We start from the raw sequence: 14191 nt of genomic DNA, 5'->3' as shown, positions 1-14191 counted from the left end.
ACTAATATAATTAACGCATGGATTTACGGTGCATTTTTCAAAAGGTCAAAAGTCAATGTAAATTCTCACTATATGTTTTTTTTTTTCCCATTAGATATTTCTTCCTTCTTGAGCAGGTCTTTCTTTATTGTTAAAGTCAAAAATTCACCTGTATACCACATGTTAAATCTTTCAGATCTTATGAAAATCTGGCAGGAGCAATCAGGAAGCAATCTGCACGCAGGCAGGGGTTTGGCATCAAAATCAAGGTTACATCCTCAGGTCTGCTTGTGCCAAAAGGAATCATGTTGCAGCTTCCTAGACTTGCAGATGGGAACCTTAATGAAAGAGGCCTTCAAGTTTTGCTACAACTTGTTTGAAATAAGTTCTTCAACACAAGATCATATAAAATTTAAATGTTCTTGGATGAATTCCAGGACTGCTTCGGTGGTCGCTGTGTTTCACAGCTTTCTATTGAAGTTTTAAGGGGAATAGTGCAAAAAACATTAAAAAATCCTGCTAACATTTAATTTAAATAAAATAAAAAGCCTTTATTGTCATACTTTTTTTTTTCTCACAGTTTCAGTCAGAAGTTTACATACATCCAAGATGTATTTAAGAAATGATTGCACTTTAATACATTCCAATCAATATTCCACACATAACTGTTAATATTTGAGTGAATTCACAAACTGCTCTGCCCCTATTCTGTGTGGATTTGTTGAAATAATATATGTTTGTCTGTCCTTACACATAACCAACATAATGGTATCAATTCTACATTTTTGAATTGTTACTAGCTTGGAATTTGGAAAGGCCTTTCATAAATTTAATGCTCGCCTATTTTGTCTGTGACCATTGTTCAGGAAGCCCCAAACGTGTCCATTTTCTAACTGCCTACTGATTGATTTGTAAAATGAAAGAATTTGGAGGTAGTGCCGCCATTTTCACTACTCCACCCAGGTTATGGAATGTACTAATACCCTGGGGCAAGAAAACAACCCCTCAACATGATGCTGCCACCACCGTGCTTGACTGAAACACGGACGTACTTGATCTCTAATTATTCACTGGGAAAAATCTAAATCTAGATAAGTCGTTATTTCTTAAAATAAGTACCTTTGTTTTTTAATTGAGAGGGTAAAAGACACATTTTGCCAATGGAACAAGACAATTTACATTTAGAATTATAAAACACAATTACATTGTCTTATTTCAAGTGCATTTTATCTAAATATCTTATTTTAAGAGTAAAAATACTCATTTCATTGGCACATCATCTCATTTACCTACTCAAATTAAGGGTAAATGCACTTAATTTGAGAAATGTTTACTTATTTCTAGATCGTTTTTCCAGTGTTTATTTTCTTTCTTAAATCAATCCAAGCTGAATTGAGCTTGTTGTTAGGTTTAAAGACCTCATTTTGGTTCGTCTGAAAATTCTTGGTTTCACTGTGGCCAAATAGCTAAAGACGTTGTTTTTTTCCTGAGGACCTTGGGTTTCTCCACCTGGACAATTCTGAACTTCAGTGAAATGTAAAAATGTCTAATTTTAAGCATTTTTTGTTTTTGGTGTCTCCTTGGTGATGGCCAACCATCTTCATAATGAACATAGATACTGGTATTAGAATTTATCCTATTATCTGAGGTAGACTGCTGGCTCATCCCTCTAGAACAATTGAAGTTGATCTAAACAACTTGTTTTTTGTTTGTGTTTTTTTTTTATTGTCTAGATTGAGATCTTGGATTATATAGACCTTTATAAATGGATCTCAGAGACTTTCCTATATTGTGTTAATTAACAATTCTCCTCCTTAAGGCTAACACATATGCTCCAGTGTGTTCCCTTGGTTTTCTTGTACCCCAATCCCTTTTAAAAACATCTATATATACTGCACTTTTGCAACATATATGTATGATTGCAAATAAGATGTTAATGGGGTCGGCCTTGTCAAGTAACGAGGAATCCACAGCAGAGGTGTCCATGTCCAATATACTGCCAAAAAAAAAAAAAAACACAAAGAAATTTATCCTAAATCTGCTTAACATGCTCAACAAAATCTAAGCATGCAATATTTCAATTTAACAATCTTCACAGATTTGTTTGAAATAGATGGTAAAGTCATTACAGATTATTTCACTACATATCCACAACGTAAACAGACTCCATTCTTTTGGACTCGGTTTTCTAAGCAAAAGGAACAAGATGTTAGTCAGTTTTTACATAACAAACACATGCTGTATTCAGCTTGGTTTAATAAAAGAAACATAAAAGGAGATTTGAATGCAATAAAGTCTACTTTGGAGTAAAATTCATGGCATAGATCTGTTCCTACTAGACAAAGGTTTGGTTATCAGTATGTTGTTGCGAATTTTATTTATATAGCACTTTTAAAAAGAAAGAATGTTGCCTAATGTGCTTCACAAGATTAAAATGTATCAGTTAAGAAATTGTAAAAGTAAAATATGGTAAATGAGGAGAAAATGGAGTGCAATTTATAACAGCTTAACAAGAAGACAGCACATAATGAAAGACCTGATTTAACCAAAAATGAGCTTGAATTAAAAACAATTAAAACATTTTTAAATGGAACTTAAGTGACAGGCTGGTGCAGAGTTTAGGGCTACAACTGCAAAAGCCTGATCGGTCAATAAATTATTAGTTAACTTAAAATTACCTTCCTTTGTCAAAAGACTTTAAATTTTTGCTCAAGTTTAACCTAATTAAAAATAATAAAAAAACATCAATCTGTATCAAATACCTTTGCTGTGGGGCCAAACCATTCATTAGACACCCCAATTCTAGAGCTTTAATCCTCTAATTGAGGTATCTGGGTAAATGTATAGAAACCTTACATTGAAAAGAAAACTTTTTAAACTTGATTTAAAAAAATCTGAGTTTGTCAATTTTTTAATAGCTTTGGTGAAGAAAAACTAAAATTAAACAGTAAAGGATCCTAAAGGTGGACATTTGATACTAATTTTTGTATTTAAATATCCACGTTTACATAAATTGTGTTGTCTGCTCTGTTTAATGTACACTCCCATACTTGCAAGCCTGGCTTCGTGTCTGCACACCCCCCCAAAAAATGTTGGTTTGGTCAAGCTAGAGTGTGGTATCCCCGGAAGTACCTTCTTACTCTTCAAAATAAAAGCCCCGCGGTCACCCTCCTTCTGCAGGTTTTTATTGAAATCATTTCTGAACAGGAAGAGGGTTTGTTAACCTACGCTAAGGTTTCAGGCGGAGTTTAGAGCCATAAAACATTAAGCTAACTTCTTCCCAGCTCCACTCGCTCACCTATTTGAACTGAAACACTCTTTCTCAGAAACGGAGGACCAACATATTGGAATATATCAGGCCTCAGTTACACTTTTTAAACTTTTTACATGGCTTTTTTTCTCCTTTTAGTGGAAGCGCTCACTGGGCAGGAAAGGAATCTTCTAGTTTCTTAAAACTGCGCTCATTTTACTTATTTTTTATTCTTGCTCCCGGGTTTCTTTCCATGCATGCGATGTCACGGAGTAATAAAAGAAGAAAGAAATGTTTGATTTCTTATCCAATGGTTCCCAGTGAAAGTTGTTTTTGAGTTTATTTTATTTTCATTTTTTTTTTCCTCCAAGAAACCAGTTGAGCTGCTGAGGACAGGACTTTATAATCAATGTGGTGTCAGCTGGAAGGACGAGGGGTCCGGATCTCACCTAAACGGTTAGAAATCCTTACTTTTTTCGCACACTTTTATTTCATTTCATTTATTTATTTATTTTTAGAATAAAAACAATGATAAAATATCCAAACATGCATATTTGGTTTTCATAAAGTTTACTTTCTGACATGTAAACACAGGCGCGCGCTCACACTTAAGCGCATCGCGCGTGTTTTATTCCCATTAACGCGCTCTGGGGTCTTTGTTGAGGTTCCAGGTAGTTATCCTGCTTATTTTTGACATATACCTTGGCAATCCTGCGCTTGTAAGCTGCTCCAAATTTTGTTTTCCTTGGCAGTCACTCAAGTGAGGTGAGAGCTACCGAGTCCCAGCCCAACCCGCAGGTAGATCACACACACACGGTGTGTTGATGCTTTAACTCTGTGTTGTCAACAAGATAAAGGAGCGAGCTGACGCTGTGGGTGGTATCATGGGTTCAGCGAAAAATGCAAGTGAGAACAGAGAAGGAGAAAGTTTTTCCCCTTTATGTAGTTTGAGATTGGTTGGAAAGGGGGGGGTTGCATGGATTGAAACAATCAGAGTTGAATTAATGGGATGTTTGCACGGCGGGACAGCAAGGCCGCAGTAAATGAGCTCCTGTGAAGACAAACATTAACCTGGATGTTTTTCCATGTTACTTAATCAAACTGCTGAAACATGCATTTTTTTTTTATTTTTTTTTTTTTGCATAAGTGCAGAGATCAGTTTTTTTTAGGCCCTGTCTGATTTAGATTTTTTAAATACTTTTAAAAAATCTCCCCCTTAACTGAAATTGAAATTATGCATATTCAGGAAATTTTTCTGCTTTAGTGGTTAGATAAATTTTTTTATTTTTTTGTTTGTTTTCAGTGAAAAGTTGATTTGCTTGCATTCTTTTTCTAATGATACACATATGCTGGAGAAGATTCTAACTCATTCCAAATAAAGTAAAAAAAAACTATCCGCTGGACTTTGTTTCCAAGTTTTGAATTGAAAACGCTTCCTGGATGGGAAGCGAAACATCTTCAAACTTGGAAGTTTTTTTTTTGTTTGTTTTTTGGAATGACTAATGACACACAGCATTTTATGAATAAACCCCACAGATCATTGAAGCAAATCTATGGTTGTGCTTTTCACATTCACATTCAAAGACCTTTTCCGGTTGGTCCTCTTTTTTTCTGCAAATCAGGTATAGTTTAGTTGGAACTAAACTGAAAACAAAGTTGTTGGATTTGTTTAGGTAGCTCACGCCCGGGAGTTCTCAGAACCACAACCTTTGAGGGGCTTGTACAGTCAGTGAATCACCTGTCAAGCATTTGAAGCTTAAATGTCAGCAGCAGGTTTCCATAAATTGTATTCTTTTAAATTCCTCTTCTATTGAAAAGAAAAGAGAAAAGAAAGGAGCTGTTGCTGCTTTGCTTAAATAGTCATTTAAAATCTAAAGGTGTTACAGTATTTGCTAGAATATACAGGGTATTCATTAGATCCTGTAGATTTATCAGTTTCTTGATCATAAATGAGGGGATTTCTTAGTTTTGAAATAAAAAGGAAAACATGCAGATTTTTCAGAATTTCACATGTTTAACATGTCAGGGGGGAAAAACCAATCAATCAATCAATCATCTCTGGCCGTTTGATTTTTAGTTTCTCCAGCTTTAAGAGGAACTCGCTGCTCCAGGCAGCTTTACTCTCCTGCAGCTCCCTGAGTTGCACAACATCAAAGAGTCCAGATTAGTACAGGATGGGGCGCAGTCCCAACACTAACACACAGTGCATTATCTCCCTGTCAGGCTGACATTAGCCACGCATGAGGAGGGGGATTACTCTGTAAACAGGCTAATAAGCACAGTAGCTTCTGCCAGGTGCGGACCTGCTTTAGGGCATCTGTTAGCTGGTTCTCTGCACCATAATCCCTCCTAATTACCTTTACTTACAGCGCTTTGCAAAAACTATTCATACCAGTTGACCTTTTCCATGTATTGTCACGCCACAGCCACAAATTTCAATGAGTTTTATCACGATTTATTTTCTTAAGGATAGTGCATAGCTGTAAAGTTGGAAGATCATGATGCAAGGGTTCCAAAGTTTTTCTCCTTAAGAAAAATTGTAAAAGTTTGGTGCTTTTATACCCTCTTTCTACACTCATAACCATAAATAAATTCCAGTGCTACCATCCAGTTTTAAATTTCCATAAAGAATCAGCAGTTCTGTAATTTAATCTAGTAAATCAGGTGAAATTGTGAAGAATATGGTGCAACGGTAAACCTACCAAACCTTATCTGACATACAAAGAGGAGCATTTATCAGAGGAGCAGCCAAGAGGCTGGTGGTAACCATAAAATGACTCCACAGCTCAGGTTAGAAGAATCTGTCCGAGGAATAAATATAAAGCCCTTTTTTAATCTGGCCTTCAATGATAGGTGGCAGGAAGGAAGCCATGTTGAAACCGTACATGCTCTGAGCTGATATGGTCACAATTGACTGTTGTTCTACAAGTTGACACAACATGAGGCGGAAAACGAACTAACTTTACATAATTGGAAACGCAAAACCCTCAGGGCAAAACAAAGCGTTGGCAGCATCATGCTGTGGGGATGCTTTTCTTCAGCTAGTCAGAGTTGATTAGAAGGTGTAAGGAACAAATTCATGGGGATCATGGAAGTACCTGGGAATCAATGCACGATTCCTCGGAATAGTCGTCAAAATCTTAGACTTAGACAAACTTTATTGTCGTTTTTTATGCACAGAGTGTATACAAAGTTTTGTTGCATACAGCCATGCAACAGTCTGATATTACAGTTGGAGAAGATAAACATTACCAATATAAAGTGCAGCAGTGATCAGGATGTAAACAATGTAGGAAAAAAACCAAACCAATTTTTTAAAATGGTACAAAAGGATATTAATATGAAAACGTTCAGTTAAGTGCATAAACAAATATGGTGCAAAATGCAGTAGAACATTGAGTGTGTCCTATTTAAAAGGATTAAGTTTAGCAACATTGGTAGTGCAAAATAATGTGAGTCCAGTTTAGAGTTCAGCTATTCATCTGTAGCAAGACCACAAAAATACACATGTGACTGATCCAATGTAACAGAGCTGGAACTATGAAGCAGAAAAGGAGGGGAACAAATGTCAGTTTGTAAAAATTAATAAAGATAGTAGAGATGAATCCTAAGATATCTGCGTCTGTTGCTGCGAGGAAAGTAGGTTCTACTAAATGGTGACTAAGGAGAGTTGAATTAAAACCCATTCCGTTTTTATGTTTGTTAATGCATCAATTTAAAGCTCTACGCTCATCAGTTATGCAATACTTTGTGTCGGTAAAAAATGTAGAATCCCATGAAAACATGCGGAAGCTGATGAATATGAATCATGTTGTAAGTAGTGTTGCACCGATACTGCACTAAAATAATGGTATCGGCGAGTACCGATACCATTTTTAGAATGGTATTATTCATCTATTGTCCCCCTTTCCAGGTAGGCAATACTTCACAAAGGTAGGCAGCAGCTTGACGCCATGATGGCAATTATTTTACATCCAAGTAGTATGCAGTTCTTCATATAGACACACACACATCAATTTCAAACAGATGGTATTGGTATGGTATCGGTATCAGCCAATACTGCACAGCCAGGTATCGGGTATCGGTATCGGGGCCAAAAATGGCATCGGTACAACACTAACTGCAAGGTGCACTGAAGTCACGGCAGGGTGTGAGTTTCACCATGTGTTAAACGGCTGCAACAAAACCACTTCCAAGATGGTTTCTATGCATGTTTAAATAGGCAATAAGGGTAAACCAAAGTTATTTTTGTTCTTTATTCCAATGAAAAGATATATTCAAATTAGATATTTTTTACTCCAAATATTTATAACGTGGTTAAAACTGGAAAACACCTGAAATGTGTTTTCAAATAATTGGAATAGTCTTGAAATTTCAATGAGATTGTGTTGTTTGATTAGTATCGGTAAAATAAATATGGCTATTTAAGTGAGTATTACCAATACAAAAGACAGTAAACAAACAGTTGTCAAAAAGCCAACGGCTTAAAGAAGGAGTTAGAGAAAATAATGTTTAAATGCAAAGTGTTAGAGAAAGTTGCAACTTCTGTTTCTGAACACCTGAAACTAAGAAAAAGAAAAAAATCCAATCCATCCAATTATTCTGCAGTCATCTGTCTGTGCTAAGGTAAACGATAAAATCATTGAGGCTAATTTAAGCCTTCTGGTTAAGTCATAGTTTAGTCTGTTGGCATGGATTTATGCTTGATGATCTGCTTGTTTGTTCGGGGCATTTTTCCCAACATTTTTTTCCTTCATTTCAAAGAATATTAAACATATGCAGATCAGGAATGAGATGAGTAGAGCCAGATTTGTACATTTTGGAGATTACAAAGGCCGCCTGAGCCAGAAGGGGTGGAAGCACGCCGTGCACGTCGTTTAGCTTCGCAGCCAAATGATGCGTGTCATTGTAGCGAATGGTGATGAAAGTGCTGTAGCATTCTACCAAAACACCACTTCCCTACTAGAGCCTGCCTTTCTGCTCTTTTTTTTAGATCAGAACTTTCCCCTCATGTTCCAACAGTCCCCCCTCCCAAAAAATGGTCATTAAAGCTTCCAGACTTTATCCTTTATGTAAAGCAAGAGCCATCTTTTGAGAGAAAGAAATGAAAACAGACTTTTTACATAGATGTTTCTGCAAATAAAGTGATCTGAATCTGATTTACTGAAGGGAATCCTGGGTTTTTATCCGACTTTAGTGATTAATTTCATTTTAATGTTGCTGATTAGGTAAATTGATGAATGCACACATTGAAAATTTGAAAGGGGTAGGGTTGTCACGATACTAAACTTTTCAACTCGATACCGATACTAAGTAAAATATTCGATACCCTTTTCGATACCACAAGGATAAAAAAAAGACACTAAAATTCAACAGAAATATTTTCACTATTAAAAAAATACAATAAATAAATAAAAAACAATAATAATATTTTGAGGTTGTATGCTGTGCCCAGTATTAAGCAAGCTTGATAAAAAACTTACAAAATTAAAATTAATTGTTCCTTCCTTGGCTATGCTTTGCAGACATAATAATGACACTAGCCAAACCAGTTAAGCAAAAATAATTCTCAGCAGCTGCACCTGTTAAAAAAAAAGTCTGAAACTGAAAAATGCACAGAATTATTCAATCGCACAGTGTTCAGAAAGTGCATTTTCCACTATTCTGCACCTTCGATGGCTGTATCGATACTTTTGAAAATGAGTATTGTATCCGGATACAACGTTTCAGTATCGATACTTTTTTGAGTATCGATACTTTTGACAAACTTAGAAAGGGGTTAATTCTCTCCTTTTTCAAACTCTTTCAGGAGTAAAAAACGAGCATCTTCTGCTTTTAAAGAATATTTATAGTGTGGTGTAATCATATCTTAGAGTTTATTGATTTTTTAGTCCAGATACAAAAAAGAAGTGGAAAAAAAAACTTTTACAGCATGTTTTTACAACATTCAAATAATAAAAAAAGCAGGAAGAGGATGATTAACTTGATGGGGAAAAAAATGTAGAAAAATTCAGGTAGAATTTGTAAAAGCAAAACTGTAGGTGGCTGTAAAGTACATAAGCTGGAGAGAAAGTTAACCTTCCAGCTGATGGTAAACAAACTTCCAGCTCTAAAATTTTATGAGAGAAAAGCTTCTTTACATGTGAAAACGGCCTAGTTAAAGTACAGATTTAAATCTAATTAACAATTTCTAGCTGAATCAGAATTCCCTTTAAGATGAATCTATGATATAAAGATACACTTTTTCAAAATAATATAAAAAACATAGTCACATTTTTTTTTAAATCATCTTGGATAAGTATCTTGAACTGTAATTTTATATTTTTTTAACAAATAGCGTAAACAAACCAACCACTGTGACGTAGGACAGTCACCATATAGTAGAAGAAGTTACTATACTATAGTATAGACTTCTGTATAGTAACTATACAGAAGTCACCATGCAGTCGAATAATCATCTATAATATGTGGACCTTATCAGAAAAAAGAAATAAAAATATTTCCTATTGGGCAGTCATTTTTCATATTGTTTCCAGAATTATAAAAGAAAAAACTTGAAAAATGCAAAAACTTCTAGCTGCAAAATGTAGGAACCCTGGTTTACAGCCATCCAAATTGCATGCTTCTACACTGTTAAACAGTTTTCAACAGTTGGTCTTGACATGCAAATATTTCTTTCATCACAGGAGAAATTTGGCAAGCTCCTTTTCCTGCCATCGTTCAGGGCGCTGCAGCACTTTGATGTGATTTACTGTCAGCATTAAAAAGCACTTGGAGCACCCAAGGTGACTGGATGGGTGACTTATGAGTGGAGCGAACCTGGTCCTTCCCCCACTGTAAGATGCGTTGTGTTCTGGGCGTGGCCCGTCACTGAGGGAGATTTTCTCTGCTAAAAGCCGGCGATGAAACATCCACTCAGTCACTCTCAAACATCCGCAAGGAAATAAACACCCTCAGTCATGAAACGTCTTTTCCTTTTATTTTCACATTTGCCTTCTTTTATGTTTTTGTCTTCCAAATGCCCGAGGAAACTATGAATGAGCCACTTAAGTTATGCATCGCTGACATTCCCATCATTCCACCGATTTCAGCCTTTTCTGCTCGCAAACAAATAACCAAATCCGCTCTTACGTCGGCTGCTGCGTCGCCTGAATGCCAGCCCATTCTAACTGCCACAAGGACGGGGTGACTGGAACACTTGTCCTGTTAGTCAGAGGGCAACCTCACGCTGAAATTCGGATGAATCATCTCTGCATGCCTAATTACTCTTGATTTCATTCACACACGATTCCCAATGGTTAAAAAGTCTCTTCCCATTCAGGAGAAGTTTACATCTAATTTCGTTTGGAATGACAGTCAGCTCGCAGTTTAAACAATGCAGGTTATGGCATGTAGGTTATTTATGTTTCCATCTCTTAATAACGGGAAACTCAATCTAATTTATCAGTCATTACCTTTCCAAAGAAGAACAAAAATCACCCCCGGGTGAGTTCAGGAAGGATACCTGAGGTTTATCTCCTCTTATCTATATCTTGTTGATAGATGTTATTAAAATCCTGTTACATTGCAACTCCTTAATTCTGACAGCAAGGTGCTGACGTTACTCCTTTGTTTTTGGAACAATTAATGTAAAACTTTGTAATAACTAATAATTTATTTGTGACTGTCTGTCTGTAGCGTCACTGAGGGGGAATTTTTGCCCAGGCTTCCAAGAATTAAATAATCTGAGGTTGTTTTTATGTTTGGGATCTACAATAATTCAAAAATTTCACCACTTAGTTTAAATCATGAAAGTTTTGTTTATTTCTTTTGCGCTTAAGCTAAAAGAATATTTTACCAGCTTTGGTCCAAATGTTTAATGTTTCTGGAAAAGGTCCCAGATTTACAGTTTAGGGTAATTTTGTCGCAGACTTAATGCTGCATTTAGGAGCCTCATCCTTAATCTAACTTGGATAAATATGTCAGGAGTTTACCTTTTCAAACAGAAGGTGGTCTGGTCGTTATGCAGATTGCTGTTTATTTTTTTTCACCCAGATATTTCCCAGTTGGTCTCATCTGTCAAATTTCCTTCACAACCATAATATTTACTTTCCATTTTAATGTCTTTAGGGATTTTTGGTATAAAGTCTGCCCCTATTATACAAAGGAAATACTCACAGATATTTTGGTAAAGATGCTACGTTTCTTATCACCTTTAGGAAGAAAAATTTGTTTAAAAACTGAATAGTAATTATTATTATTATAGGGTAAAGTTAACCCCTAGATTATCAAAGCAGTCATTTGTTTCCTCTTGATTCGGGTTTGCTTTAATCCACCTTCTGTAGCTGTAATGACTGACTTGCATGCACACCGCATCTCTGTTTGAAGGTCAGTTCCTAATTCAGCAGATTCTGCATCATTCCTTCCTGGGCTCCACATGAAGAATAAGTGCGATCTCTCTGTACTTGGTTCTACTTTTTCCAGAGGTTCTGCCAAGATTTTTAAACCCATACGTCAGCAGTTGAAGCTCTGCAGCCATAAAGCTGCAGGGCCACCTATAAAACCTCTTTTTACATTCTTAATTGGGGCTCTTTGTTTAACTAGAAAAGCTACAGTTTGCACTGTATGAAATAACGCCTTCTCTCCTCTCTGTCTGCCAGCTGATACGTCCTGGGAGTGATGCACTGGCTTCCCCTGGTTGCCATGGTGATCGCCTCGGCCCTGCCCTTCCCTCATAACCCCGCGACGACGCAGCCCGGCTCAGGCAGCCGCAGAGAGCACCGCCGTGACCCGGCCTCCTTCCTCCCGGCTCCGTCTTTGGACTACGGCCTTGGAGGAAATGCCTCTCGCACAGACAGCAGCAGAAAAAGCCAAAAAGATTACATTAATCTCTCAGTTCATAGAGAGACCTCCACATCCAGAGGGGAGGATCAGATAGCCTACAAAACTTTTAGCAGCTCAGCCAGCAGGGACAAAATCAGCCTGGAACCACTCAGGACTGAGGAATCTCCGGAGGATAAGTCTCTACCAAAGGACTACAAAGCCAGCAGGAAGGAGGATTCAAAAAAAATGGCCCAACAGGACTCTACGGGTACACCATTGCTTCCTTCAGGGCAACTAAGAGACACATCGACATCCAGTACAGGAGCCACAATGGTTCCTGCTGAGGACGGTCTGACCCTGGAGGCTGGGCTAGGTCTGGGGGTCGGGATGGAAAGCCTGTTGGAGATAGATGAGATGTTTCTGGACGCTCACCCCAGAGTCCTTTTCTCGCCCTCTCCATCACCTCCAGAGCATCCGCCGCTCCTGCTGATGTTGGAGAATGGCCTTATGGACGAGGAAGGCGGAGAACTAGAGGAGCAGGAGGATGCGGACGGGCGCATCGAGGGCCATGGCGACCGAGCTAACGACCGAAGCACGACGACTCCAAGTTGGGCAAACTACTCCAGAAGAAAGGACGAGGACCGTCCTTTTAAACGCAACAAGCGGTCACACCAGAAGGACAACCGGACGGGCGAGAAGTCTGTGTGCGATTCGGAAAGCGTTTGGGTGACCAACAAAACGACCGCCATAGACACTTACGGCAAGGAGGTCACCATCCTCCAGGAGATCCAGACGCAGACTGGACCTCTCAAACAGTACTTCTACGAGACCCGGTGCCGCCAGGCCGATCAGCGCAGCAGGTCAAGCATCACGAGCGAAGGGGGGTCAAGATCCGCGGGGACGGGCGTGGCTGGGGCCGGCTGCTTGGGCGTGGATACAAAACAGTGGAAGAGCGTGTGCAAATCGAGGCAGACGTATGTCCGGGCCCTCTCCAAGGACGCCAACAACAGGATGGGATGGAGGTGGATCCGAATAGACTCATCCTGCGTCTGCGTGCTGCTGTCCAGAACTTATAAGGGGGGGAAGGAGGTCTTGCCGAGACGGGGGAGAGTCTAACACAAGCAAGGAAGGGAGGGGATGGCAGAGCAGCTCAGACATTATCTGTCCACACATTTTCAAATGTCTCCTTCCTCCATTTTATGACTATTACCAGAAAACAAGAAGACCTCAATGCTAGATATTTTTAGGGAAAACTGTTACATAGACATTTTACATCAAGAAGTACTGTTTTTGTATGTTTTATCTTTCATAACCTAAGTTATTTTTGACTAGTATGTAAGCATGTCTTTGATATTAATATATTTCCTGATGTGTCCACAACATGAAACCAGTATACCTTTTTCTGTATCTCAGTGTGTATTTATAGAAGACGTCTTTATGCAGTTGTAGCTCTCTCTCTGGTGTCTGATGATAATTCCAGCCTCTGGTCCGCCACCTTGTGAAAGCAAAGAGCGCCACCTACTGAGATTCCATTTCCCTGCTCCTAACTCTTACAGCTGTGGGTGAATGTTACAGGTTCCTTCTGTGGGACCCACCTGGGTTGTAAATTATGTGGCACCTAGAGAAGATCTGATGACATATGATAATAAAAGAAATTTGTATGTAGATTATTCAAGTGCAGCTTTGATGCATTTATATTCAAAATATCTTTTGTTTGTTTGATTCTTTAAAGTAGGAGAAAATGCACCTTTTAAAATGCAAACTGGGAATAGCTGCTAAATTATTGAAATGACTAAACGTGGTGATGGCTTTCATTAAATAATAATGTATTCTTAGATTTGATAGGAATAAAATATGTGGTATAAAAACTTATATACGAGTAATCTAATAAAAGATTTTAGAATTGTGAATAACTATAGATGCTTTTCTAAAATATATACATTAATAATTCATTTACTAAATATTAAAAATACAAAAATCCAGTGACATATTTTTAAACAAATTTCATTGAAAAATCATTTACTCCTTATAAAAAATGTTCATGCACAGAGAGCTGAACTACAAGTAATTAAAAATGCAGATAATCTTCAGATAAAGTGAAATTACGAAGGAATTCAAGCTAGACCTTGCAGATTATTATAAAGATCGTTTTTCAGACCA

General features: G+C 37.7%; 1 protein-coding gene across 2 annotated transcripts; it reads left to right on the top strand.

The window, feature by feature from the left end:
• The first annotated feature begins 3246 nt into the window (after positions 1-3246).
• LOC107097242 lies at positions 3247-13938 on the top strand. Of its 2 annotated transcripts, XM_015394326.1 has the most exons (3): positions 3247-3685; positions 3982-4027; positions 11869-13938. In XM_015394326.1, the coding sequence occupies exon 3, from the start codon at positions 11888-11890 to the stop codon at positions 13145-13147; it is 1260 nt and encodes a 419-aa protein (XP_015249812.1). In that variant the 5' UTR covers positions 3247-3685; positions 3982-4027; positions 11869-11887; the 3' UTR covers positions 13148-13938. The 2 variants fall into 2 exon arrangements, with proteins under 2 accessions (XP_015249812.1, XP_015249806.1); XM_015394320.1 differs by lacking the exon at positions 3982-4027 and having other exon boundaries at positions 3248-3685; positions 11869-13936.
• Positions 13939-14191: the final 253 nt, after the last annotated feature.

This window comes from Cyprinodon variegatus, unplaced genomic scaffold (assembly GCF_000732505.1).
Source record: "Cyprinodon variegatus isolate N-32 unplaced genomic scaffold, C_variegatus-1.0 Scaffold24, whole genome shotgun sequence".
Classification (NCBI taxonomy): Eukaryota; Metazoa; Chordata; class Actinopteri; order Cyprinodontiformes; family Cyprinodontidae; genus Cyprinodon; species Cyprinodon variegatus.
The sequence above is the reverse complement of the archived record's forward strand: the minus strand, read 5'-3'. Positions and strand labels throughout refer to the sequence as shown.